Raw genomic sequence first — 26,010 nt, 5'->3', positions numbered from 1 at the left:
AGATCTTTCCTGCTTTCTCTTGTGGGCATTTAGTGCTATAAATTTCCCTCTACACACTGCTTTAAATGTGTCCCAGAGATTCTGGTACGTTGTGTCTTTGTTCTCACTGGTTTCAAAGAACATCTTTATTTCTGCCTTCATTTCGATATTTACCCAGTAGTCATTCAGGAGCAACAGCTACTTTTTTTCTTTTTCTTTTTTTTATTTTTTTACCAGTCATCATGTAGGGAAGAAAAAATATCTCCTTCTACCCTTCTAAGTTCTTGACTGGGGCCTCTGTAAGAAAAGACAGATTAACAAGATAAAAAGCATATAAATTTATTCAATATTAGTTTACATTACATGGGAACCTTCTTAAGGACATGAAGAATGGAAGAAATGATTAAACCTCAGCATTTTTTATGCTAGGTTTGACAGAGAATGAAAAGTCATAGGAAATGTAATAATACAAAGGATATGAGCTAAGTGTAGTACAGTCGGGAGAACTTTGCACTCCTTGTTTGTTCAGATTTCTTATTTGGAGATAAGGATGCTTTTTTCATTTGAGTACAGGGAGAACACTTCTCACATGAGGGTCTTATCCTATGACCTGCTTCATGGGAGAAGGGCCAGGGAAGAGAGAGGTGAGATATTCCTTCTCCAATTCCTTCTGCTTAAAATATTTAAATTTTAAAAATTCAATTAAAGTGTCATAATTTGGGGTAGCATGGCCTGAACTCCAATCAATAGAATTACCTTTGCTCTCTGAAACACCCAACTATGGGGAACCAAACCTCATTCCCCTAAATTCTAACACTGTCTTACTGAGACACCTCATGATGTGTCTTCTCTCTTGCTTAATGAGCAATGAATTTAACTTGTTCAACCACAAATGTCCCTGTGTCTCTGGCTGAAAGGCATATTTCAGAGATCTTAATAGTCTTTATTATGCCTTTTGATAAGGACCACCACTTCTTTTTTTTTTTTTTTTTTTTTTTTTGAGACAGAGTCTTGCTCTTGTTGCCCCAGGCTGGAGTGCAGTGGCATGATTTCGGCTCAGTGCAACCTCTGCCTCCCAGGTTCAAGGGATTCGCCTGCCTCAGCCTCCTAAGTAGCTGGGATTACAGGCACACACCACCACCTTTGGCTAATTTTTGTCTTTTTAAGAGGTAGAGTTTCACCATGTTGGCCAGGCTGGTCTCAAACACCTGCCTCGGCCTCCCACAGTACTGGGATTACAGGCGTGAGTTACCGCGCCCTACCCACTGAGTGCTTTTTTTTTTTCTTAATCAGAGGATATGGGCCTACTTCTTTGACCGCTCGCTTAGACTGCAAGGTAACTAAGAACCCGCAACACACTCCGGTCTGGGGGCCTAGATAGTCACGCATGGAGTCCGCCAGGTGGGGGCGGCGGAGCACGCTGGGAACGCAGGGCTTCCGTCGGCCTGGCCCGGAAGGGCTGGCGCTTGGTAACGCCAGCTTCCCTAGCAACCAAGCAGGCGAAAGCAGCAGCCAGCCGCGCTCCGCTCCCGTTGATCCCGGAATGCCCCTTCAGGTTAGCGATTACAGCTGGCAGCAGACGAAGACTGCGGTCTTTCTGTCTCTGCCCCTCAAAGGCGTGTGCGTCAGAGACACGGACGTGTTCTGCACGGAAAACTATCTGAAGGTAAGAATGCAAGTCTTGCCTGCCGGTCCCTGGGGGTGTGGTCCGAAGCTTCTACAAGAGCGCAGCTGGGCACGAGCAACCGGCTCATCTTTACAGATAAACGTCCTAAATTTTTAATCCTGTTAAAAAAATGAATCCCGGCCGGGCGCGGTGGCTCAAGCCTGTAATCCCAGCACTTTGGGAGGCCGAGACGGGCGGATCACGAGGTCAGGAGATCAAGACCATCCTGGCTAACACGGTGAAACCCCGTCTCTACTAAAAATACAAAAAACTAGCCGGGCGAGGTGGCGGGCGCCTGTAGTCCCAGCTACTCGGGAGGCTGAGGCAGGAGAATGGCGTAAACCCAGGAGGCAGAGCTTGCAGTGAGCTGAGATCCGGCCACTGCAGTCCAGCCTGGGCGACAGAGGCCGGCCCCCGCCCCCGCCAAAAAAAAAAAAAAAATGAATCCCATACAGGTGACACACCATCTGTAGACAGATCATCAGATCAGAGACTACTTTTATCCAGGGCTTCCTCATATGCCTTGCACTACCTGGAATAATAATAATCTTTCACTACCTGGAATATAGTGGGCCTTTTAGAAAGTTATTTTACCTTTTTCACGTATTTCTTAATACGCGTGCTTAATTTGTGTAACTAACTTAGTTTCTGTTTTCACCCTTCTGCATAGGTCAACTTTCCTCCATTTTTATTTGAGGCATTTCTTTATGCTCCCATAGACGATGAGAGCAGCAAAGCAAAGATTGGGAATGACACCATTGTCTTCACCTTGTATAAAAAAGAAGCGGCCATGTGGGAGACCCTTTCTGTGACGGGTGGTAAGTTCCTTTTTTTTTTTTTTCTTTGAGACGGAGTCTCGCTCTGTCGCCCAGGATGGAGTGTAATGGCTTGATCTCGGCTTACTGCTACCTCCGCCCCCTCGGGTTCAAGGGATTCTCCTACCTCAGCCTCCCAAGTAGCTGGGATTACAGGTGCCCGCCACCACGCCCGGCTAAGTTTTTTTGTATTTTTAGTGGAGCGTTTCGCCATGTTGGCCAGGCTAATCTCAAACTCCTGACTTAAGTGATCCACCCGCGTCAACCTCCCACAGTGCTGGGATTACGGGTGTGAGCCACCACACCCGGCCAGATAGACTTTCCTTTTTTTCTCCAAGGCTCAATAGCTGGGTCTATGAAATAAACTAACAACAGAAGGATTGACAGAAGAAAATGTATAGAAATTTATTAATTTTTAATATTAGTGCTTAGGGGCATCACAGGGAAAAAAGTGAATACCCCCCAAAGCAGTGAGATTTGAGAGTTTAGGGACTCTCTTAATAGGGGAAGGGGGAGGGGATGTAGGCCACGTAGAACAGGAAATGATTTTTAGGAAAGATGAATGGATCCTTAGAAGAATAGATAGGAGATGTGATAGTTTTTAACAAAGTTTGTCAGAGTGTGGTGTTGCCTTGTAGATTCCTCTTCTGGGAGAATAGTCAATATTCCCTGGTTAATGAAACTCCAGGAGAAGGGATTTATGACCCTTGAGTTCCTTTTGGAAAATCTGTTTTTAGGCAGATAAGAGTTCAGAGAAAACCTCTCCCTGCATTTGCTGCTTTTCAGGTGCCTTTAACTCAAAATGATTGCTGTATCAAAGCAGCATAGTTTGGGGTGGCATATCGTGAACTCTTTCAATTGCTCTTTTAGAAAAAAAAAAAAAAAGGCTTATGAGCCTAATTTAAGTGATACAGTGCTTCAGCAGCCATTTAAATAAACCTAAAGGCCAAATTAGTTACAGTTAGAGCACATTAAGCAGAAGATGTGGGCGCATATCTTAAGGGTAAGCCCTCCTGATGTATGGCCTTTGTTGAATACTTAACTTTGCATTAGGCGTTAACATACCTGTAATTCCGTGAAACAACCTGTCACTTAGGTATTATTACCCCTTTTTTAACAGGGGAGGCTACTGACACATGGAAAGGTTGAGTAATTGGCAAAATCACACAGCTAGTGACTGGCAACCTGGAACTGGAGCCTTAGCAGTTTCACTCTAGAGCAGATGTTCCCAACCCTGGCTACATATTTGAATCAGCTATGAAATTTTAAAATAATACCCTAAACCAGTCAGATCAGTTTTTGGGAATAGGATTCAGGTGTTGGTAGTTTTTGACAAGCTTTCCAGGGATTATAATGAGCAGCCAGAGTTGAAATCCCCAGTTGTTGTTTGTTTTGTTTGTTTTGAGAGACGGAGTCTCACTGTCGCCCAGGCTGGAGTGCAGTGGCGTGATCTCGGCTCACTGCAACCTCCACCTCCTAGGTTTAAGTGATTCTTCAGCCTCAGCCTCCCAAGTAGCTGGGACTCCAGGCACATGCCACCATGTCCAGCTAATTTTTGTATTTTTTAGTAGAGACAGGGTTTCACTATATGTTGGCCAGGCCGGTCTCGAACTCCTGACCTCAAGTGATCCGCCCGCCTCAGCCTCCCAAGTGCTGGGATTACAGGCCTGAACCACCGCAACTGGCCTGACATCCCCAGTTTTAAAGCTAGTTCTCTGTAATCTTACTAAGCCAGTTGTCAGTACTTTGTATTGATACCAAGATCAGCTTCGATAGTCAGTACATGTCCTCTACTGCTTTTAGCCCTGTTCTTCTTCTTCCTTCTTTAGTTGTCATGTTTTCTAATACTTCATGTTTACTGCCTGGAATTTCTTTTTTTTAATTTTGGGTTTTTTAAGAGATAGAGTCTCACTCTGTCACCAACGCTGGAGTGTGGTTGGTGTTATAGCTCTTTGTAACCTTAAACTCCTAGGTTCTAGCAATTCTCCTGCCTTGACCTCCTGAGTAGCTGGGACTACAGGTGTGCACCAAAACACCTAGTTAATTATTTTTATTTTTGTAGAGACAGGGTCTCACTATGTTGCCCATAGGTCTTGAACTCCTAGGCTCAAGTGATCCTCCCACTTTGGCCTCCCAAATGCTGGGATTTCAGGCGTGAACCACTACACCCAGCCTACTGCCTGGACAATTTCTTTTAAGTCTTTGGCATTAAGCCTTGAATATGGACTCTTGAGGATAGAAAGAGTTGCAACCATTCTTTCTATCAAAGCTTTCTTGGTATCTTATAGAGGAATTTAATTTTTAATTTCCAAGACCAAGGTAGAATTAATTTTTCTAAGATCAGGTATTCAGCTCAGAAAATACTGGTTAAGGTAGGTTAACATAGCCAATTTACTTAAATTTTTTTTTTCTTTTTTTTTTTAGTGAGCCCCAGACTACCTAAAGAGTTTTAAATAATCAGATTCCTGTTTTTTGACCTCTGACTTCCTCTGTGACTCAGTAAGTCTATATTGGGGCCTGAGGATGTCATAAAACACACCTACGCTGTTTTGACTTCTTACCTAAAATTGAATGTACATTTATTTTGACTCTTATAAATTAAATAAATTAACTTTTTCTGCAAAGGACCAGATAGTATTTTAGACTTCGCAGGCACTATGGCCTCTGTCACATCTATTCAGCTCTGCCACTGTAGCACAAAAGTAGCCACAGATGATTCGTATTTATGGACATTGAAATTTGAATTTCATCTAATTTTTACATGCCACAAAATATTATTTTGATTTTTTTCATTCGTTTAAAAATGTGAAAATTATTCAAGGCTTGTGGGCTGAGGGGAAACAGGTGGCAGGTTGGATTTGGCCCAGGGTCATAGTTTGACAACCTCTGACTTAGACAAATCAAAACCGTCCTAAAACTAACTTAAGCTGAGCGCAGTGGCTCATGCTTGTAATCCCATCATTTTGGGAGGCCAAGGCAGGTGAATCACCTGAGGTCAGGAGTTTGAGACCAGCCTGGCCAACATGGTGAAACCCTGTCTCTACTAGAAATACAAAAATTAGTCGGGTGTGGTAGCAGGTACCTGTAATCCCAGCTACTTGGGAGGCTGATGCAGGAGAATCCTTTGAACCCGGGTGGTGGAGTTGCAGTGAGCTGAGATCTCATCACGGCACTCCAGCTTGGGCAACAGAGCGAGACTCCATCTCAAAAAATAAAAATAAAAAACCATTAATTTATATCACAATTAATGAACATTGATTCTACTTCAGAAACCAGGTTTGAGATTCCTTGAGAAATCAAACTCAGTTTGCCAGGTGTGATGGCTCACGCCTGTAATCCCAGCACTTTGGGAGGCCGAGGCGGGCTGATCATCTGAGGTCGGGAGTTCGAGACCAGCCTGACCAACATGGAGAAACCCCATCTCTACTAAAAATACAAAATTAGCCAGGCGTGGTGGTGCATGCCTGTAATCCCAGCTACTCATGAGGCTAAGGCAGGAGAATCACTTTAACCTGGGAGGCGGAGGTTGCAGTAAGCCGAGATTGTGCCACTGCCCTCCAACCTGGGCAACAAGAGCGAAACTCGGTCCCCCCAAAAAAAAAGAAAGAAAGAAAACTCAGTTTTGCCAGGTACAGTGGCTCATGCCTAAAATAATCTCAGCACTTTAGGAGGCCAAGGTAGGACGATCATTTGAGCCCAAGAATTCAAGACCAGCCTGGGCAACATAGGGAGACTTCACCTCTATTAAAAAAAGAAAAAAATTAGCTGGGCATGGCGGTATGAGCCTTATAGTCCCAGCTACTTGGGAGGCTGAGGTGGGAGGATCACTTGAGCCCAAGAGTTGGAGGTTGCAGTGAGCCATGCTCATACTGCTGCACTCCAACCTGGGTGACAGTATGTGACCCTCTCTTAAAAAAAAGAAATCAAACTCAATTTTACTTACAATTCAGTGGGATTATTTATTTAACCTTTTTTTTTTTCACATAAAATATCGTGGAACTCCAGTTTATACACCAAGACCCTCTGCCTCATTATTCAAACTCTAATTTTTCTCATTTGTTCTGGAAATTCCTTCTTGATACACTCTTTATTTCTATTAGACATGGAGTATTTCATTTGGGAAGTTAATGCTCTTCCAGTATTTCTGCCCCTGAAGCTGACTCAACTGTCTACCTTCCTGTTTTTAAACAGGAGGAGAAATGAGAAGAGGCTTCAGACCTAGTTTCAGTCGGATGAATAAAATTACACACTTTTACTTACTTCTAACTGAAATTTAACATTCTCTTCAATTGTGAAGATAGGCAACAAATGATAGTAGTGTCTTACTCTGTTTGGGTACTATAACAAAATACCATCAACTGAGAAGCTTATAAACAACAGAAATTTATTTCTCACAGTCCTGTAGGCTGGGAAGTCCAGATCAAGGTACTGGCAGGTTTGGTATGCAGTAAGGGCTCACTTTCCTATAGCTGGCACCTTACTGTGTCCTCGCATGGTGGAAGGGGCAAATCTGCTTTCTGGGGCCTTCTTTATAAGGATACTACCTCTCAAAAGGCCTCACCTCCAAATACCATCACATTAGGGGTTTGGATTTTAACAGCTACTTGGGAGGCTGAGGCAGGAGAATTGCTAATTGCTTGAACCCATGAGGCGGAGGTTGCAGTGAGCTGAGATCGGGCCACGGCACTCCAGCCTGGTGACAGAGCAAGACTCTGGCTCAAAAAAAAAAAAAAAAAAAAGTAGTATATCACAATTTTATTTCTTAGTGTTTTATGAGTGTTTTTAATATAACAAAGTTATATTTAATATATACAAAGTTTCTTTGTAGACCTGTATATTATATTTCATACATTTTAAAACATTGTGAAAGGATCTATATTCACTACTCTGCCAAGGTGTCTGCTGCACAAAAAAGGTTAAGAACCCATGCTTGGGATATGATTCATCCCTCTACCCACCCCTTATCTACTCTCCCCAACTTTATCTTCCCCTCAAGTTTTCTCATCTCCCCTTCTGTTTTTTTTTCTGCTCAAAGGCTAGATCTTTTCCCTCAGGCCCTGATCCTTCCTTCTATAAGGTAATTTACCCACTAACGGATCACAGCCTGCATTTTGTGAAACATTGAGCCACATCAAATATAAAAATAACTGAGTTCTTGCGCGGTGGCTCATGCCTGTAATTCCAGCACTTTGGGAGGCCAAGGTAGGAGTTCAAGACCAGCCTGAGCAATATAGTGAGACCTCGTCTCTACATAAAATTTAAAAATTAGCTGGATGTGGTGGCGCACACCTGTAGTCCCAGCTACTCAGGAAGCTGAGGTGGGAGGATTGCTTGAGCCTAGGAGGTTAAGGTTGTGGTAAGCTGTGATTACTCAACTGCACTCCAGCCTGGGTGACAGAGAGAGATCTTGTCTCAGGAAACCAAACAAACAAACAAACTGTGAATGGTAAGGTTTTATATACATACGATATATGTAAAATATAAAATATATAATATAAAAATATATATTATATACATATATGATATATATTACATATATAAAAAAATTTCATGCTACTTTATAATTTTTCCTAGGGCTGGCCTTGTACTCTCATTAGGTGTAAATTATTGCTTTATATTTTTGAAGGCCATTGATCATTTTAGATGATCTCAACTCATCTTTCCTAGGAGACCTTGGAGTGATGATTTATTGTGATCAGGTTTATATGCAAATAGCCCTAGTTTCCTAACAGAGAAGGAAGAGGATAAATGTGTCCTTGCACCTTCGTCCTCACCTTCTCCCTCTCATTACCTGCCTCTTGTGTCCCTCCCCCACCCCTTCTTCTTCCTCTCCACCCCCTTCATTCTGTGGTCATTCATTATGACTACAGTTAGTTGCTTACCTTTTAGTATTAGCTTCTTGGCCAGTTTAGTATTGAAAAATGTTTTCCATGCTCCTTGTGAAGTTGGGTCCAAAGAAATCTCATCCTGGTTCAGTTTATTTAAGTAGTTTTCTCATAAGTAAAGCAAATTTATCATAATTCTAATTTAGCAATATTCTGTACATTTTAGTTGACAAAGAGATGATGCAAAGAATTAGAGAAAAATCTATCTTGCAAGCACAAGAGAGAGCAAAAGAAGCTACAGAAGCAAAAGCTGCAGCAAAGAGGGAAGATCAAAAATATGCACTAAGTGTCATGATGAAGGTAAGTTGCGATTGACAGGCGAGTCCTCTAAAGAGATAATAGTAGACTGTGTGAGGTTAGTGGGTTCCAGCTACTGGACTTCCTCAGCATTTTCTTCATACTTTTTTTATAGGACTTACTGTGTTATATAGGCTGTCTGCTATTTATATGTGTTTTTTATTTTTATTTTTACTTTTCTTGAGATGGAGTCTCGTTCTGTCACCCAGGCTGGAGTGCATTGGCACGATCTCTGCTCACTGCAACCTCCATCTCCCAAGTTCAAGCGATTTTCTTGCCTCAGCCTCCTGAGTAGCTGGGATTACAGGCGCCCACCACCATGCCCAGCTAATTTTTTTTTGTATTTTTAGGAGAGACAGGGTTTCACCATGTTAGCCAGGATGGTCTTGATCTCCTGACCTCGTGATCTGCCTGTCTTGGCCTTCCAAAGTGCTGGGATTACAGGCGTGATCCACCATGCCTGACCTATATATGTTCTTGAAAATCTGAATGAAAGTCAAAGGTGTAAAAGTTGGACAATTGTTTCAGGGAGAGGGTTCTATTTCTAGGGGAGAAAAAATAAAGTTGCAGTGGTGCAAGTGTTTTGCTTCTTTATAAACCTTGGAGTAACGGACATGATTTTTAAAACAAGAAAAGCGTATTTAAAACACTATGTCAAATTTTTTTAACTGTTAAGAGTTTTAAGTGAAAGTTTTAATCAGCAATATATTTTTTGAGAAACAATTCACATTCCATATAATTTACCCATTTAAAGTGTACAATTTAATAGTTTTTAGTACATTCAGAGTTGTATAACCATTACTACAGTCAATTTTAGAACATTTTCATCACCCCCCAATAAACACCAATACCCATTAGCAGCCATCCCCCATTTACCGTAACATTTAGTCTTAGGCAACTGCTTATCTACTTTCTGTCTCAATAGATTTACCTATTTTGACTAATTTTTACAAAAAAATTATTATCTCAGGCCGAGCACGGTGGCTCATGCCTGTAATCCCAGCACTTTGAGAGGTCGAGGTGGGCAGATCACGAGGTCAGGAGTTCGAGACCAGCCTGGACAACATAGTGAAACCCCGTTTCTACTAAAAATACAAAAATCATCCAGGCATGGTGGTGGGCACCTGTAATCCCAGCTACTCGGGAGGCTGAGGCAGGAAAATCGCTTGAACTTGGGAGGTGGATGTTGCAGTGAGCAGAGATTGCGCCACTGCACTCCAGCCTGGGTGACAGAGTGAGACTCTATCTCAAAAAAAAAAATGTCTTATCTCAGGTTCCCATTTTGACATCTTGAAATGACTAAGGAATCTATAGTATGCATTATTTAAGATTTTTTGTGGACCCATGACTGTTTTTTGGATTTTCATAACTAGCATTGTTTTTTTATCATCAACAGTTCATGATTCCAAAGATTTCTCCACTTCTTTTATCACTTTCACTTAACTTTTATATATAGCGTATGGTTATATATTTTGTCTTTTTTTTTTTGAAATGGAGTCTGGCTCTGTTGCCCAGGCTGGAGCACAGTGGTACGATCTCGGCTCACTGCAACCTCCGCCTCTCAGGTTCAAGCAATTCTCATGCCTCAGTCTCCTGAGTAGCTGGGACTATAGATGTGCACCACCACGCCTGGCTAATTTTTTGTATTTTTAGTAAAGACGGGGTTTCACCATATTGGCCAGGCTGGTCTCGAACTCCTGACCTCAAATGATTCACCCGCCTTGGCCTCCCAAAGTGTTAGGATTACAGGCATGAGTTGCCACACTCAGCCATATAATTTGTCTTTTACTTAGTAATTGAACTGGTCAGCTGGTCAAAGATTCCTGCCTTTAGTATACTTAATTCCATCTTCTCTTTATTGTGTGATCACAGCTGTTGACCTTTTGATTTTATCATTTTCCTGAATTTAAAAAAATATATAAAATTTGTGACAATAGTTAAGTATTCACTGAAATAATAAAACAGTTAAATAATGGCACACATACTGCTATACTGGTATGTCAAAACAGAACAGTTGACCGGCAGGAAGCACCACTATGCTGTACCTTGAAGCTTTTAATCTGCTAATGTATGAAAGCTTGACTTTGGTATTTGGAAAGGTGATTTAGAGGAATTAATATATAAAATACGAAGATATGGGTTATATTAAGAGGACAGAGCCTACAAAAGCCAGTATTCTGTTCCACAAACTGTTTTCTCTCTTCCCTCAGTAGCGTTGAGGGACTATGTTTTGTTTCATCCTTATTATAGACATTATCAAGTAAAGTGGTGCTCAAACATTTGGATGAATTAATATGAATGCATTGCTGTAGTACTATATCCTGTAGCAAACATCTACTTTGGTGAATAGCTGAAGGTATTTTCACTCTGTGCAATCTTAGACACTTCTTAGAAAAGAACTTTGATGATCCAGTAAGAGCAAATAGTAACAAAAGGCAACCTATTGTTAGCTTAAGTTAGCATAAATTAATTTAAAACTTGAAGGACATCTACCAAAAATTAGTGGTTTTCAAGTAGTACCTTTTAAAAAATAATTAGCGGGGCTGTGTCAATTCGCTATGCTGTGTGTACAGGTATTATTCTGCTTTAGCTACCATAACAAAATGTTGTTTAACAGAAATTTATTTTCTCGTAGATCAAGGTCTGGTAGGGTCTCTTTCTGGTTAGACTCTCTGTTTTGGGGGCCTTCTTGCTGTGTTCTTACATGGTGGAGAGAGAGCACACAAGGAAGCTATTCGGTGTTTCTTATAAGGACACCAATCCTATGAGATCAGGGCCCCACCCTAATAACTTCATTTAACCTTGATTACTTCTATAGAGCCCAGACTATGTACAAATGTAGTCACACTGAGGGTTAGAGCTTCAACAGAGGAATTTTGGAGGGAAACAAGTGTTTAATCTGTAACACTGTGTAACAAACCATCCAAAAGTTAGTGGCTTAAAACAACAAACACTTATTTCTCAAACTTTTTTGTGTTGGTTAGATGATTCTTGTAATCTGAGGCTGGCTCAGTTGTGACTGGACGTTCTAGGGTGGCTTCACTCACATGTCTAGAGCCTTGACTGAGAGAGCTGAAGCGTCTCCCCATATAGTATCTCATCCTTCAGGAGCTTAGCCCAGGTTTCTTTGCTTGGTAGTCTTAAGAATCCTAGCATCAAGAGAGGGAAAGCCCCACTGCACAAGTGCTTTTAAAGCTTCTACTGTGTCATATTTGCTAATGTACCATTAGCCACAGCAAGTCATATAGCCAAGCCCAGATTTAAGGATTGGAAAAATACACTGTACCTCTTCTTGGAAAGAAGGATTAAGTCACATTGCAAAGTAGTATGTATATAGGGATGGGAAGAATTCGTGGCCATTTTATAGTTTACTCTGTTTAAATTTAAAAGATTAGGATTCAATTATAAAGGGGATTTGACTCATCTAGCAAAAAAAGTTCAGAGATAGAACAATGATCAGATGTGGTTAAATCAACGTTTGGACCCCATCTCTCTGCAGCATCTCTAGCACTGCCTTTTCTTTGTGCCTGCTTCATTCTTGGGCTGATGATAGTGAGATGATCCACATCTGTACTTAATAGGGCCCGGAGGAAGATAAACCATCTGCTATTTTGGCTCTCTTTGGCTCTCTTTTAAGCTCCATAAAACAATGGTTTCGGATATTGTGTGACAATATTAATAATGGTAATTTTTTTTTTCTTTGTTTGTTTTGAGACAGGGTCTCATTCTGTTGCCCAGGCTGGAGTGCAGTGACTCGATCTTGGCTCAGTGCAACCTCCACCTTTCAGGTTCAAGTGATTGTCCTGCCTCAGCCTCCCCAGTAGCTGGGACTACAGGCATGTGCCACCACGCCCGGCTAGGTTTTGCATTTTTTGGTAGAGATGGGGTTTCACTATGTTGGCCAGGCTGGTCTTAAACTTCTGTCCTCAAGTGATCTGCCTGCCTCAGCCTCCCAAAGTGCTGGGATTACAGGCATGAGCCACCATGCCCAGCTGAGTTTTATGTATGTTTACATGCACCTTTATTTCAAGTCACTATTGTTTCAGATTTGGTTCACTACATCAGCTTCTCTGTATCTTTGTTGCAGGTCTATCATTCATTAACTAACAAACATTATTGAACACCGTGAAAGGTGCTGAGACAGAGCTGAACAAGCCAGTCTTCACTTTCACTTGACTCATAGTCTAAAGAGGGTAACAGACAAGAAAAATCAAAGGTTGTACCAAATATTCATAAGTGATCATTGGAGGATAGAAAGAAAACACTGGTTTGCGACCAGCCTGGGCAACATGGCAAAACCCCATCTCTACTAAAAATACAAAAAAATTAGCCAGGCGTGGTGGTGTGCACCTGTAGTTCCAGCTACTTGGGAGGCTGAGGTAGGAGGATCACTTGAATCTGGGAGGTGAAAGTTGCATAAGCCAAGATCATTGCACTGCTGCATTCCAGCCTGGGTGAGAGTAAGACCCTGTCTCAAAGAAAAAAAAAAGACAAAGAAAAAAGAAAGAAAAAGAAAAAAAACCCACTGGTACAAGATTGGTATTTCGGACGGGCGCAGTGGCTCACGCCTGTAATCCCAGCCCGAGGCGGGTGGATCATGAGGTCTGGAGAGCGAGACCATCCTGGCTAACACGGTGAGACCTCGTCTCTATTAAAAAAATACAAAAAATTAGCCAGGCGTGGTGGCGGGCGCCTGTAGTCCCAGCTACTCAAGAGGCTGAGGAGGAGAATGGCGTGAACCCAGGAGGCGGAGCTTGCAGCGAGCCGAGATCACGCCACTGCACTCCAGCCTGGGCGACAGAGTGAGATTCCGCCTTAAAAAAAAAAAAAAAAAAAGATTGGTATTTCCTTCTGAGAGTATGGTCAAGCTGAATCCTGGAGAATGAATCACAGTTAGGTTCCTGGTAGCAAGAGAGGGCAAACCCCATTGCAGAAGTGCTTTTAAAACCCCTGCTGTGTCATATTTCCTAATGTACCATTAGCCAAATCAAGTCTCATAGCCAAGTTCAGATTTAAAGATTGGAAAAATAGATTATACTTCTTCTTGGAAAGCGAGGTATAATGGGAAAATGACATCACAGTTTGAATAAGTATATGAAAATAAGGAACACAAGGCAACATTTATTGGTCAGAAATAATATCCTTAGATTTTGAAAAAATTTCTCAAAGGTAATAGAGAACTCTCTTAAAGAATTTTCGACAAAAATATAAAATTAGTTGGGTTTGTCTTTTAGAAAGCTCGTTCTGGCTAATGAGTTTGAAGAGGTTGCAGGGAGGAGGCAGAGTTTTTGTAAAGATGGAGAAATTTTGAGCATACTTATATGTTGAAGAAGGAAGCTAGTAAAGAGGGGAAGGCTGATAATACGAGAGAGGACTGATGATAGAGCAGTTTTCTTTTTTTTTTTTTTTTTTTTTTTTGAGACGGAGTCTCGCGCTGTGTCACCCAGGCTGGAGTGCAGTGGCACGATCTCGGCTCACTGCAAGCTCCGCCTCCCAGGTTCAGGCCATTCTCCTGCCTCAGCCTCCAAGTAGCTGGGACTACAGGCGCCCGCCACCACGCCCGGCTAGTTTTTTGTATTTTTAGTAGAGACGGGGTTTCACCATGTTAGCCAGGATGGTCTCGATCTCCTGACCTCGTGATCCGCCCGCCTCGGCCTCCCAAAGTGCTGGGATTACAGGCTTGAGCCACCGCGCCCGGCCGATAGAGCAGTTTTCTAGTGATAATGGGGATATTTTATCTTTTTTGTTAATTAAAAAAAATTTTTTTTTTTGGAAACAGGATCTGTTTTCCAGGTTGGAGTGCAGTTACAACTCACTGCATTGACCTTGCAGGCTCAAGAGATCCTCCCACCTCAGCTTCCCAAGTAGCTGGGACTATAGGCATATGCCACCATGCCCTGCTAATTTTTTTGTAATTTTTGTAGAGATGGGATCTCACTGTGTTGCCCATAAGGAACAAAGAATAGATATCTAAGGATCTGGAAAATTCTTAAGCACACAGATAATTAAAGGAATTTTTACTTTGCTTGGTAAAGAAGCAGGGTTAGCCGGGCATGGTGGCTCATGCCTGTAATCCCAGCACTTTGGAAGGCCGAGGCGGGCAGATCACCTGAGGTCAGGAGTTCGATTTCAGCCTGGTCAATATGGTGAAACCCTGTCTCTACTAAAAATACACAAATTAGCCAGGTGTGGTGGCAGCTACCTGTCATCCCAGCTACCCTGGAGGCTGAGTCAGGAGAATTTCTTGAACCCAGGAAGTGGAGGTTGCAGTGAGCCGAGATCACGCCATTGCACTCCAGCCTGGGTGACAAAGAGTGAAATTTCATCTCAAAACAAACAAACAAACAAACAAACAAACAAACAAAAACACGAGGCAGGGTCATCGACAGAAAGGGAGAGACTGAGGTGGAGGTATAGGGATGTGAGGTGATTAGTGGAAACTTGGAATACTGATGCCAGACTAATCTTCCAAAATGCTTTTTTTCCTCTTTGGTAATCTTGGCTGCTACTGCCTACTTTCCTTCTTCACTATTTTGTTCTGTAGGTTACCAACTTCTATCTTGATTTTTTTTTTTTTAATCACTTCTTGTTTTTGTTTTGTTTTCCACTTCAGTGGAACTCTTTTTTCCGACTGATCTTTTAAACTGGATAGGTCAAATTTGATGTGCGTTTTTCTGCTGTGGTTTCTTAAAGTTGAAACCCAGAAACCGTAATCTTTGAAAGAACTTTGCCTGATCATGCAGATAAGGTATGAGTTGCTAGTTGTCTAGGTAATGCCGTAGGACCTCAAAATGATCCTTATCAGTGAATGCACATGCCGTGTTTATCATGGGCATGTATAACTAATGTACAAAAAGACCACAATGAACTGCTTTACCATTTTATTCTATTTTATTTGTTATTTTATTTTATTTTTTATTTTTTTGAGACAATCTCACTCTTGTTGCCCAGGCTAGAGTGCAGTGGCGTGATCTCAGTTCACTGCAACTTCCATCTCCCAGATTCAAGTGATTCTCCTGCCTCAGCCTCCCAAGTAGCTGGAATTACAGGCGTCTGCCACCATGCCGGGCTAATTTTTGTATTTTTGTAGAGACAGGGTTTCACCATGTTGACCAGGCTGGTCTCCAACTCCTGACCTCAGGTGATCCACTCCCCTCGGCCTCCCAAAGTGTTGGGATTGCATACATAATGCATACATATTTACATATATTTTAAAATATTTTTAAAATTTCTTTTTCTTTTTTTAAAATTGTTATACTTTAAGTTCCAGGGTACGTGTGCACAACATGCATTTTTGTTACATATGTATACATGTACCATGTTGGTGTGCTGCACCCATTAACTTGTCATTTACATGAGGTATATCTCCTAATGCTATCCCTTCCCCCTCCCCCCACCCCACGACAGGCCCCAGTGTGTGATGTTCCCTATCCTGTGTCCGAGTGTTCTCATTGTTCAATTCCCACCTGTGAGTGAGAACATGTGGTGTTTGGTTTTCTGTCCTTGTGATAGTTTGCTGAGAATGATGGTTTCCAGCTTCATCCATGTCCCTACAAAGGACGTGAACTCATCGTTTTTTATGGCTGCATAGTATTCCATGGTGTATATGTGCCACATTTCTTTTTTCTTTTCTTTTTTTTTTTTTTTTTGAGGCGGAGTCTCACTCTGTCGCCCAGGCGGGAGTGCAGTGGCCGGATCTCAGCTCACTGCAAGCTCCGCCTCCCGGGTTCACGCCATTCTCCTGCCTCAGCCTCCCAAGTAGCTGGGACTACAGGCGTCCGCCACCTCGCCCGGCTAGTTTTTTGTATTTTTTAGTAGAGACGGGGTTTCACCGTGTTAGTCAGGATGGTCTCAATCTCCTGACCTCATGATCCACCCGTCTCGGCCTCCCAAAGTGCTGGGATTACAGGCTTGAGCCACCGCGCCCGGCCCACATTTCTTAATCCAATCTATCATTGATGGGCATTTGGGTTGGTTCCAAGTCTTTGCTATTGTGTATAATACTGCAATAAACATATGTGTGCATGTAAAGATAGCAGCATGATTTATAATCTTTTGGGTATACACCCAGTAATGGGATGGCTGGGTCAAATGGTGTTTCTGGTTCTAGAGCCTTGAGGAATCACCATACTGTCTTCCACAATGGTTGAACTAGTTTACAGTCCCACCAACAGTGTAAAAGCATTCCTATTTCTCCACATCCTCTCCAGCACCTGTTGTTTCCTGACTTTTTAATGATCACCATTCTAACTGATGTGAGATGGTGTCTCATTGTGGTTTTGACTTGCATTTCTCTGATGGCCAGTGATGATGAGCATTTTTTCATGTGTCTGTTGGCTGCATAAATGTCTTCTTTTGAGAAATGTCTGTTCATATCCTTCGCCCACTTTTTGATGAGGTTGTTTGATTTTTTCTTGTAAATTTGTTTAAGTTCTTTGTAGATTCTGGATATTAGCCCTTTGTCAGATGGGTAGATTGTAAAAATTTTCTCCCATTCTGTAGGTTGCCTGTTCACTCTGATGGTAGTTTCTTTTGCTGTGCAGAAGCTCTTTAATTTAATTAGATTCCGTTTTTCTATTTTGGCTTTTGTTGCTTTTAGTGTTTTAGTCATAAAGTCCTAGCCCATGCCTATGTCCTGAATGGTATTGCCTAGGTTTTCTTCTAGGGTTTTTATGGTTTTAGGTCTAACATTTAAGTCTTTAATCCATCTTGAATTAATTTTTGTATAAGGTGTAAGGAAGGGATCCCGTTTCAGCTTTTTACATACGGTTAGCCAGTTTTCCCAGCACCATTTATTAAATAGGGAATCCTTTCCCCTTTTCTTGTTTTTCTCAGGTTTGTCAAAGATCAGATGGTTGTAGATGTATAGTATTATTTCTGAGGCCTCTCTGTTCTGTTCCAGTGTTCTATATCTCCGTTTTGGTACCAGTAACATGCTGTTTTGGTTGCTGAAGCCTTGTAGTATAGTTTGAAGTTAGGTAGCGTGATGCCTCCAGCTTTGTTCTTTTTGTTTAGGATTGTCTTGGCAATGTGGGCTCTTTTTTGGTTCCATATGAACTTTAAAGTAGTTTTTTCCAATTCTGTGGAGAAAGTCATTGGCAGCTTGATGGGGATGGCATTGAATCTGTAAATTACCTTGGGCAGTATGGCTATTTTCACGATATTGATTCTTCCTATCCATTAGCATGGAATGTTCTTCCATTTGTTTGTGTCCTCTTTTATTTCACTGAGCAGTGGTTTGTAGTTCTCCTTGAAGAGGTCCTTTACATCCCTTGTAAGTTGGATTCCTAGGTATTTTATTCTCTTTGAAGCAATTGTGAATGGGAGTTCACTCATGATTTGGCTCTCTGTCTGTTCTTGGTGTATAGAAATGCTTGTGATTTTTGTACATTGATTTTGTATCCTGAGACTTTGCTGAAGTTGCTTATCAGCTTAAGGAGATTTTGGGCTGAGACGATGGGGTTTTTTAAATATACAATCATGTCATCTGCAAACAGGGACAATTTGACTTCCTCTTTTCCTAATTGAATACCCTTGATTTCTTTCTCCTGCCTGATTGCCCTGGCCAGAACTTCCAACACTATGTTGAGTAGGAGTGGTGAGAGAGGGCATCCCTGTGTTGTGCCCGTTTTCAAAGGGAATGCTTCTAGTTTTTGCCAATTCAGTATGATATCGTCTATGGATTTGTCATAAATAGCTCTTAGTATTTTGAGATACGTCCCATGAATACGTAGTTTATTGAGAGTTTTTAGCATGAAGGGCTGTAGAATTTTGTTGACGGCCTTTTCTGCATCTATTGAGATAATCATGTGGTTTTTGTCTTTGGTTCTGTTTATGTGATGGATTACGTTTTTTGATTTGCGTATGTTGAATCAGCCTTGCTTCCCAGGGATGAAGCCCACTTGATTGTGGTGGATAGGCTTTTTGATGTGCTGCTGGATTCAGTTTGCCAATATTTTATTGAGGATTTTTGCATCGATGTTTATCAGGGATATTGGTCTAAAATTGTCTTTTTTTTGTTGTGTCTCTACCAGGCTTTGGTATCAGGGTGATGCTGACCTCATAAAATGAGTTAGGGAGGATTCCCTCTTTTTCTGTTGATTGGAGTAGTCTCAGAAGGAATGATACCAGCTCTTCTTTGTACCCCTGGCAGAATTTGACTGTGAATCCGTCTGGTCCTTGACTTTTTTTGGTTGGTAGGCTTTTAATTATTGCCACAATTTCAGAGCCTGCTATTGGTCTATTCAGGGATTCAACTTCTTCCTGGTTTAGTCTTAGCAGGGTGTATTTGTCCAGGAATTTATCCATTTCTTCTAGATTTTCTAGTTTATTTGCATAGAGTTGTTTATAGTATTCTCTGATGGTAGTTTGTATTTCTGTGGGATCAGTGGTGATATCACCTTTATCATTTTTTATTGCATCTATTTGATTGTTCTCTCTTTTCTTCTTTATTAGTCTTGCTAGTGGTCTATCAATTTTGTTGATCTTTTCAAAACACCAGCTCCTGGATTCATTGATTTTTTTGAAGAGTTTTTTGTGTCTCTATCTCCTTCAGTTCTGCTCTGATCTTAGTTACGTCTTGCCTTCTGCGAGCTTTTGAATGTGTTTGCTCTTGCTTCTCTAGTTCTTTTAATTGTGATCTTAGGGTGTCGATTTTAGATCTTTCCTGCTTTCTCTTGTGGGCATTTAGTGCTATAAATTTCCCTCTACACATTGCTTTAAATGTGTCCCAGAGATTCTAGTATGTTGTGTCTTTGTTCTCATTGGTTACAAAGTACATCTTTATTTCTGCGTTCATTTAGTTACGTGCCCAGTAGTCATTCAGGAGCAGGCTGTTCAGTTTCCCTGTAATTGAGCAGTTTTGAGTGAGTTTCTTAATGCTGAGTTCTAGTTTGGTTGCACTGTGATCTGAGAGACAGTTTGTGATAATTTCTGTTCTTTTACATTTGCTGAGGAGTGCTTTACTTCCAACTATGTGGTCAATTTTGGAATAAGTGCAATGTGGTGCTGAGAAGAATGTATTTCTGTTGATTTGTGGTGGACAGTTCTGTAGATGTCTATTAGGTCCTCTTAGTGCAGAGCTGAGTTCAGTTCCTGGATATCCTTTTAACTTTGTCTCGTTGATCTGTCTGATGTTGACAGTGGGGTGTTAAAGTCTCCCATTATTATTGTGTGGGAGTCTAAGTCTCTTTGTAGGTCTCTAAGGACTTGCTTTATGAATCTGGGTGCTCCTGTATTGGATGAATATATATTTAGGATAGTTAGCTCTTCTTGTTGAATTGATCCCTTTACCATTATGTAATGGCCTTCTTTGTCTCTTTTGATCTTTGTTGGTTTAAAGTCTGTTTTATCAGAGACTAGGATTGCAACCTGATTTTTTTTTGTTTTCCATTTGCATGGTAGATCTTCCTCCATCCCTTTATTTTGAGCTTGTATGTGTCTCTGCACGTGAGATGGGTCTCCTAAATACAGCACACTGATGGGTCTTGAGTCTTTATCCAATGTGCCAGTCTGTGTCTTTTAATTGGAGCATTTAGTCCTTTTACATTTAAGGTTAATATTGTTATTTGTGAATTTGATCCTGTCATTATGATGTTAGCTGGTTATTTTGCACGTTAGTTGATGCAGTTTCTTCTTAGCATCGATGGTCTTTACATTTTGTAATGTTTTTGCAGTGGCTGGTACCGGTTTTTCTTTTCCATGTTTAGTGCTTCCTTCAGGAGCTCTTGTAAGGCAGGCCTGGTGGTGACAGAATCTCTCAGCATTTGCTTGTCTGTAAGGGGTTTTATTTCTCCTTCACTTATGAAGCTTAGTTTGGCTGGATGTGAAATTCTGGGTTGAAAGTTCTTTTCTTTAAGAATGTTGAATATTGGCCCCTACTCTCTTCTGGCTTGTAGAATTTCTGCCAAGAGATCTGCTGTTAGTCTGATGGGCTTCCCTTTGTGGGTAACCTGACCTTTCTCTCTGAATGCCCTTAATATTTTTTCCTTCATTTCAACTTTGGTGAATCTGACAATTATGTGTCTTGGAGTTGCTCTTCTCGAGGAGTATCTTTGTGGCGTTCTCTGTATTTCCTGAATTTGAATGTTGACCTGCCTTACTAGGTTGGGGAAGTTCTCCTGGATAATATCCTGAAGAGTGTTTTCCAACTTGATTCCATTCTCCCCGTCACTTTCAGGTACACCAATCAAACGTAGATTTGGTCTTTTCACATAGTCCCATATTTCTTGGAGGCTTTGTTTGTTTCTTTTTACTCTTTTCTCTCTAAACTTCTCTTCTCGCTTCATTTCATTAATTTGATCTTCAGTCACTGATACCCTTTCTTCCACTTGATCGAATCGGCTACTGAAGCTTGTGCATGCGTCACGTAGTTCTCATGCCGTGGTTTTCAGCTCCATCAGGTCATTTAAGGTCTTCTCTACCCCTTACTGCCACCCTGAAGTTCGATCTCAGACTGCTGTGCTAGCAGCGAGTGAGGCTTCGTGGGCGTGGGACCCTCCGAGCCAGACACGAGATATAATCTCCTGGTGTGCCACTTGTTAAGACTGTTGGAAAAGTGCAATATTAGAGTGGGAGTGTCCCGATTTTACAGGTGCCGTCTGTCATGGCTTCCCTTGGCTAGGAAAGGGAATTTCCCCTACCCCTTGCACTCCCGGGTGAGGCGATGCCTGCCCTGCTTCGGCGCACACTCCATGGGCTGCACCCACTGTCTGACAAGCCCCAGTGAGATGAGCCTGGTACCTCAGTTGGAAATGCAGAAATCACCCGTCTTCTGCGTTGCTCACGCTGGGAGCCGTAGACTGGAGTTGTTCCTATTTGGCCAACTTGGAACCTCCTAAAATTTATTTTTCAGTTGTTGTTTTATGTTCCTTTAACTGATCACAATCTACTTCAGGTTAATACTGACTCAGTTCCAGTAAAATACAGCAACTTGCTCTAATATAACTCCATTTTCTACTCCTACCATTCAGGTATATGTATATGCACATATACTTGTTGTAATCCCAACAATATGTGTTATGATTTTATGTTAAAAATCATTGTTTCTTAAAAAAATCTTAGGTTTTTGAATAAATGAAGAGTAGAAAGCAAAAATATATATATATTGTATTTTTAAAAAGTTTATTGTCTAATTGTGGTAAAATATACCTAACATAAAATTTACCATCTTTAAGTATATAGTTCAATGGCATTAAGTATGTTGGCAACCATCACTACTGGCCATCTCCAGAACTCTTTTATTTTATTTTATTTTATTTTATTTTTTGAGTTGGAGTCTCGCTGTGTCGCCCAGGCTGGAGTGCAGTGGCACAATCTCAGCTCACTGCAACCTCCGTCTCCCAGGTTCAAGTAATTCTCCTGCCTCAGCGTCCCGAGTAGCTGGGATTACAGGCGCGTGCCACCACGCCCAGCTAATTTTTTGTATTTTTAGTAGAGACAGGGTTTCACCAAGTTGGCCAGGTTGGTCTCTTAACTCCTGACCTCAAGTGATCCGCCCCCCTCGGCCTCCCAAAGTGCTGGGATTACAGGCGTGAGCCACTGTGCCCAGCCCTCCAGAACTCTTTTCATCTTGCACAATTAAAACTCTGTACCCGTTAAACAATAATTCTCTATTCCCCATCCTCCCAGCCCTTGACAGCCACCATTCTACTTTTTGTTTCTATGAATTTGACTATTTTAGGTACTTCATGTAAGTGGAATTACACAGTGTTTGTCCTTTTGTGACCGTTTTATATTTTTTAGCATACTTTGTCTTCAAGGTTCATCCTTATTTTAGCTTGTGTCAAAATTTCCTTCCTTTTTAAGGCTGAATCATGTTCTATTAATATGTATAGACCACATTAAAAAAATCTGTTTGTATTGTCTTTTATGCTTACCCACATATTCACCATTTCCCATACTCTTCATTCTTTGTTGTAGATATGAATTAGTTAATATCTGGTATCATTTTCCTTTTAGCCTGAAGAGGTCTTTTTAGTATACCTTTGTTTTCTTTTCTCTTTTAAGAGATAAGGTCTCACTCTGATGTCCAGGTTAGAGTGCAGTGGTACAGTCATAGCTCACTGTAGCTTCAAACTTCTGGTCTCAAGCAGTTTTCCTGCCTCAGTCTCCTGAGTAGCTGAGACTACATACACATGTCACCATGCCTGTGTAGTAAAGATGGAGATCCTCGGCCGGGCGCGGTGGCTCAAGCCTGTAATCCCAGCACTTTGGGAGGCCCAGACGGGCGGATCACGAGGTCAGGAGATCAAGACCATCCTGGCTAACATGGGGAAACCCCATCTCTACTAAAAAATACAAAAAAAAAAAAAACCTAGCTGGGCGAGGTGGCAGGCGCCTGTAGTCCCAGCTACTAGGGAGGCTGAGGAAGGAGAATGGCGTAAACCCGGGAGGCGGAGCTTGCAGTGAGCTGAGATCCGGCCACTGCACCCCAGCCTGGGCTACAGAGCAAGACTCTGTCTCAAAAAAAAAAAAAAAAAAGAAAGATGGGGATACTCTGTGTTACCCAGGCTGGTCTTGAACTCCTGGCCTCAAGTGATCCTCCTGCCTTGGCATCCCAAATCACACCTGGGATTGCAGGTGTGAGCCACCTCCCCATGCCTGGCCCTTTTTTAAAAAAGTGTATCTTACAGAGCAGGTCTATTAGCAACATATTCCCTCAGTTTTCATTTGTCTTGGCATGTATTTTGCTTTCACTTGTGAAGAATAGTTTTGGTAAATATAAATTTTGTGGTTTATAGTTTTGTTTTTTTCTGTCAGTACTTTGAACATGTCATCTCTCTGTCTTCTATCCATTGTTTCATAAGAGAGCCTTAAAAGGTTGTGATAAACTCACCATGCATCCGTAGCTCTCTCATTTACATGATCTTTCCACTAAATTTCTGACTACTTAGGCACTTATCCTAACCAGGACCTCAACCTTAAACCAACTGCACATTTTTCCTCTTTATTCCCAACCAATCCTACCACTTTTATCCACCAACGCTACAGGTTTTCACTGCCCTACCCAGAAATGAGCCCACCCTTTGTAGCAAGAAGCTGCTAGGTTCTTTTTGGTAGTTTCATGTTGGTATGGGTTGAGCATTTATAATAAAAAAATACAGACTCTGAAATGCCCCAAATCTGTAACTTCTGAGCACCAACACAATGCTCAAAGGAAGCGCTCAGTGGAGCATTTTGGGTTTCAGATTTTCGGAGTAAGGGTGCTCAACCAGTATGTATTCTGCAATATTCCAAAATCTGAAAAAAACCCAAAATCTGAAACCCTTCTAGTTCCAAGCATTTTGGACGAGGGATACTCAGTCTGTAAAATTGCCAGGCTCATCATCCTAGCTGGGAGCGGGTGTTAGGAGCAACCTCAGGCCGAAGGGCACAGCTTCTTACGGTTCATACTTAGAACTTTAGCAGTTTTCTAGACTAAAGACTTCTTTGGAGTCTTCTTTTGGTTAATTTCCAGTCCCCCGAAATGGTTGTTTTTGATCATTTTATCCAGTTTTATCCTTAATATTTGTGGAGGGGAATTGCCAGCCTCTTCATGTTGCCACAAAATCTGCACCTTGTTTTTGCAGATGAATTTTATATTGACTTATCCAGTTTCCTAAGAAGTCCTCTTGGTATGTTGATTGAATTTACATTGACTTTGTAAATTTGCAGAGCATCAACATATTTATAATATTGAGATTTCCCTCCAGGAACATGGCATTTATCTCCATTTATTTGGATTTACTTTACATCTCTCAGCAAAATTATTTAATACCCGTATGTGTCTTGCTTTTATATTTTTTGTTTGTTTATTTTGTATTTAAGACAAAGTCTCTCTCTGTAGCCCAGGCTGGAGTGCAGTGGCGCGATCTTGGCCCACTCACTGCAACGTCCACCTCCTGGGTTCAAGCAATTCTCCTTCCTCAGCCTCCAGAGTAGCTGGGATTACAGGCGCATGCCACTGCACCTGGCTAATTTTTTGTATTTTTAGTAGAAACGGGTTTTCACCATGTTGGCCAGGCTGGTCTTGAACTCCCAACTTCAGGTAATCCGCCCACCTCAGCCTCCCAAAATGCTAGGATTACAGACGTGAACCACCACGCCTGGCCTTATGACTTGCTTATATTTTGCTAAACTTATTCATTTATGTTTTTCTGGTGATTGTTGATGAAATTAATGTTTCCATTGTAGTTTCTAATTATTTATTGCCAGTTTGTAGGAAAGTAAGTTTGTTTTTATAAGTTTGTATAAGTTGATCTTTTCTTTTCTTTTGAGATGGAGCCTCATGCTGTTGCCCAGGCTGGAGTGCAGTGGCGTAATCTTGGCTCACTGCAACCTCCACCTCCTGGGTTCAAGCGATTCTTCTGCCTCAGCCTCCTGAGATGCTGGGACTACAGGCATGCACCACCACGCCTACCTAATTTTTATATTTTTAGTGAAGACAGGGTTTCACCATGTTGGCCAGGCCGGTTTCGAACTCCTGACCTTGTGATCTGCCCACCTCGGCCTCCCAAAGCATTGGGATTACAGGCATGAGCCACTGCGCCCGGCTAGTTGATCTTATATGTGACTGCTGTGCTGAATTTTCTTTGGTTAGTCATTTTATTATTTTGGTTATTTTAAGTAGTGTACTATTTGCAAATGGTGGCAATTCTATCTCCTTGTAATCTATATTTGTATTTCTTATTTTTAAAATTTTATTATTTAGGTTCTGACCTCTAGGAAAATAGTAAAACATTAGGTATACTTGCCTTAGTGATTTTGCTGGAAATATTTCTAATATTTCTTTTATTTTTTATTTTTATTTTTTTGAGACAGAGTCTTGCCCTGTCACCCAGGCTGGAGTGCAGTGGCATGATCTCAGCTTACTGCAGCCTCCACCGCCCAGGTTCAAGAGATTCTCCTGCCTGAGCTTCCCGAGTAGCTGGGACTACAGTTGTGTGCCACCATGCCCAGCTAATTTTTGTATTTTTAGTAGAGATGGGAGTTTTGCTATTTTGGCCAGGCTGGTCTCGAACTCTTGACCTCAGGTGATCCACCTGCCTCAGCCTCCCAAAGTGCTGGGATTACAGGTGTGAGCCACTGTGCCCGGCTATTTCTAATATTTCAACATGAAATATAACGTAGTCTTGGTCCTTCCATCCAGCTTATAAAGTTTTATTTCTTATTTTTATTCCCAATATCAGCTGACATTTTGGCATACACTGACATCATATTTTCTCTGTTGATTTCCTAATACCTTAAGTAAGAAAGACCCTATTTGATCGAGGTGTGTTATAATTTTAATATTTTCCTAGGTTGGCCGGGCGCGGTGGCTCAAGCCTGTAATCCTAGCACTTTGGGAGGCCGAGACGGGCGGATCACAAGGTCAGGAGATCGAGACCAT

The 26,010-nt window shown here is 41.6% G+C and overlaps 1 protein-coding gene across 1 annotated transcript in view; it reads left to right on the top strand.

The window, feature by feature from the left end:
* Nucleotides 1-1,223: 1,223 nt before the first annotated feature.
* DNAAF4 (dynein axonemal assembly factor 4) overlaps nt 1,224-26,010 on the top strand; it is a 67,726-nt gene continuing 42,939 nt past the window's right edge. The window contains 3 exon segments of the mRNA XM_009210214.4: nt 1,224-1,645; nt 2,316-2,463; nt 8,512-8,645. Of these exon segments, the coding sequence (XP_009208478.2) occupies nt 1,367-1,645; nt 2,316-2,463; nt 8,512-8,645 (561 nt within the window). The 5' untranslated portion in view covers nt 1,224-1,366.

This window comes from Papio anubis, unplaced genomic scaffold (assembly GCF_008728515.1).
Source record: "Papio anubis isolate 15944 unplaced genomic scaffold, Panubis1.0 scaffold59, whole genome shotgun sequence".
Taxonomy (NCBI): domain Eukaryota; kingdom Metazoa; phylum Chordata; class Mammalia; order Primates; family Cercopithecidae; genus Papio; species Papio anubis.
This window is presented reverse-complemented; position numbering and strand designations above follow the sequence as displayed.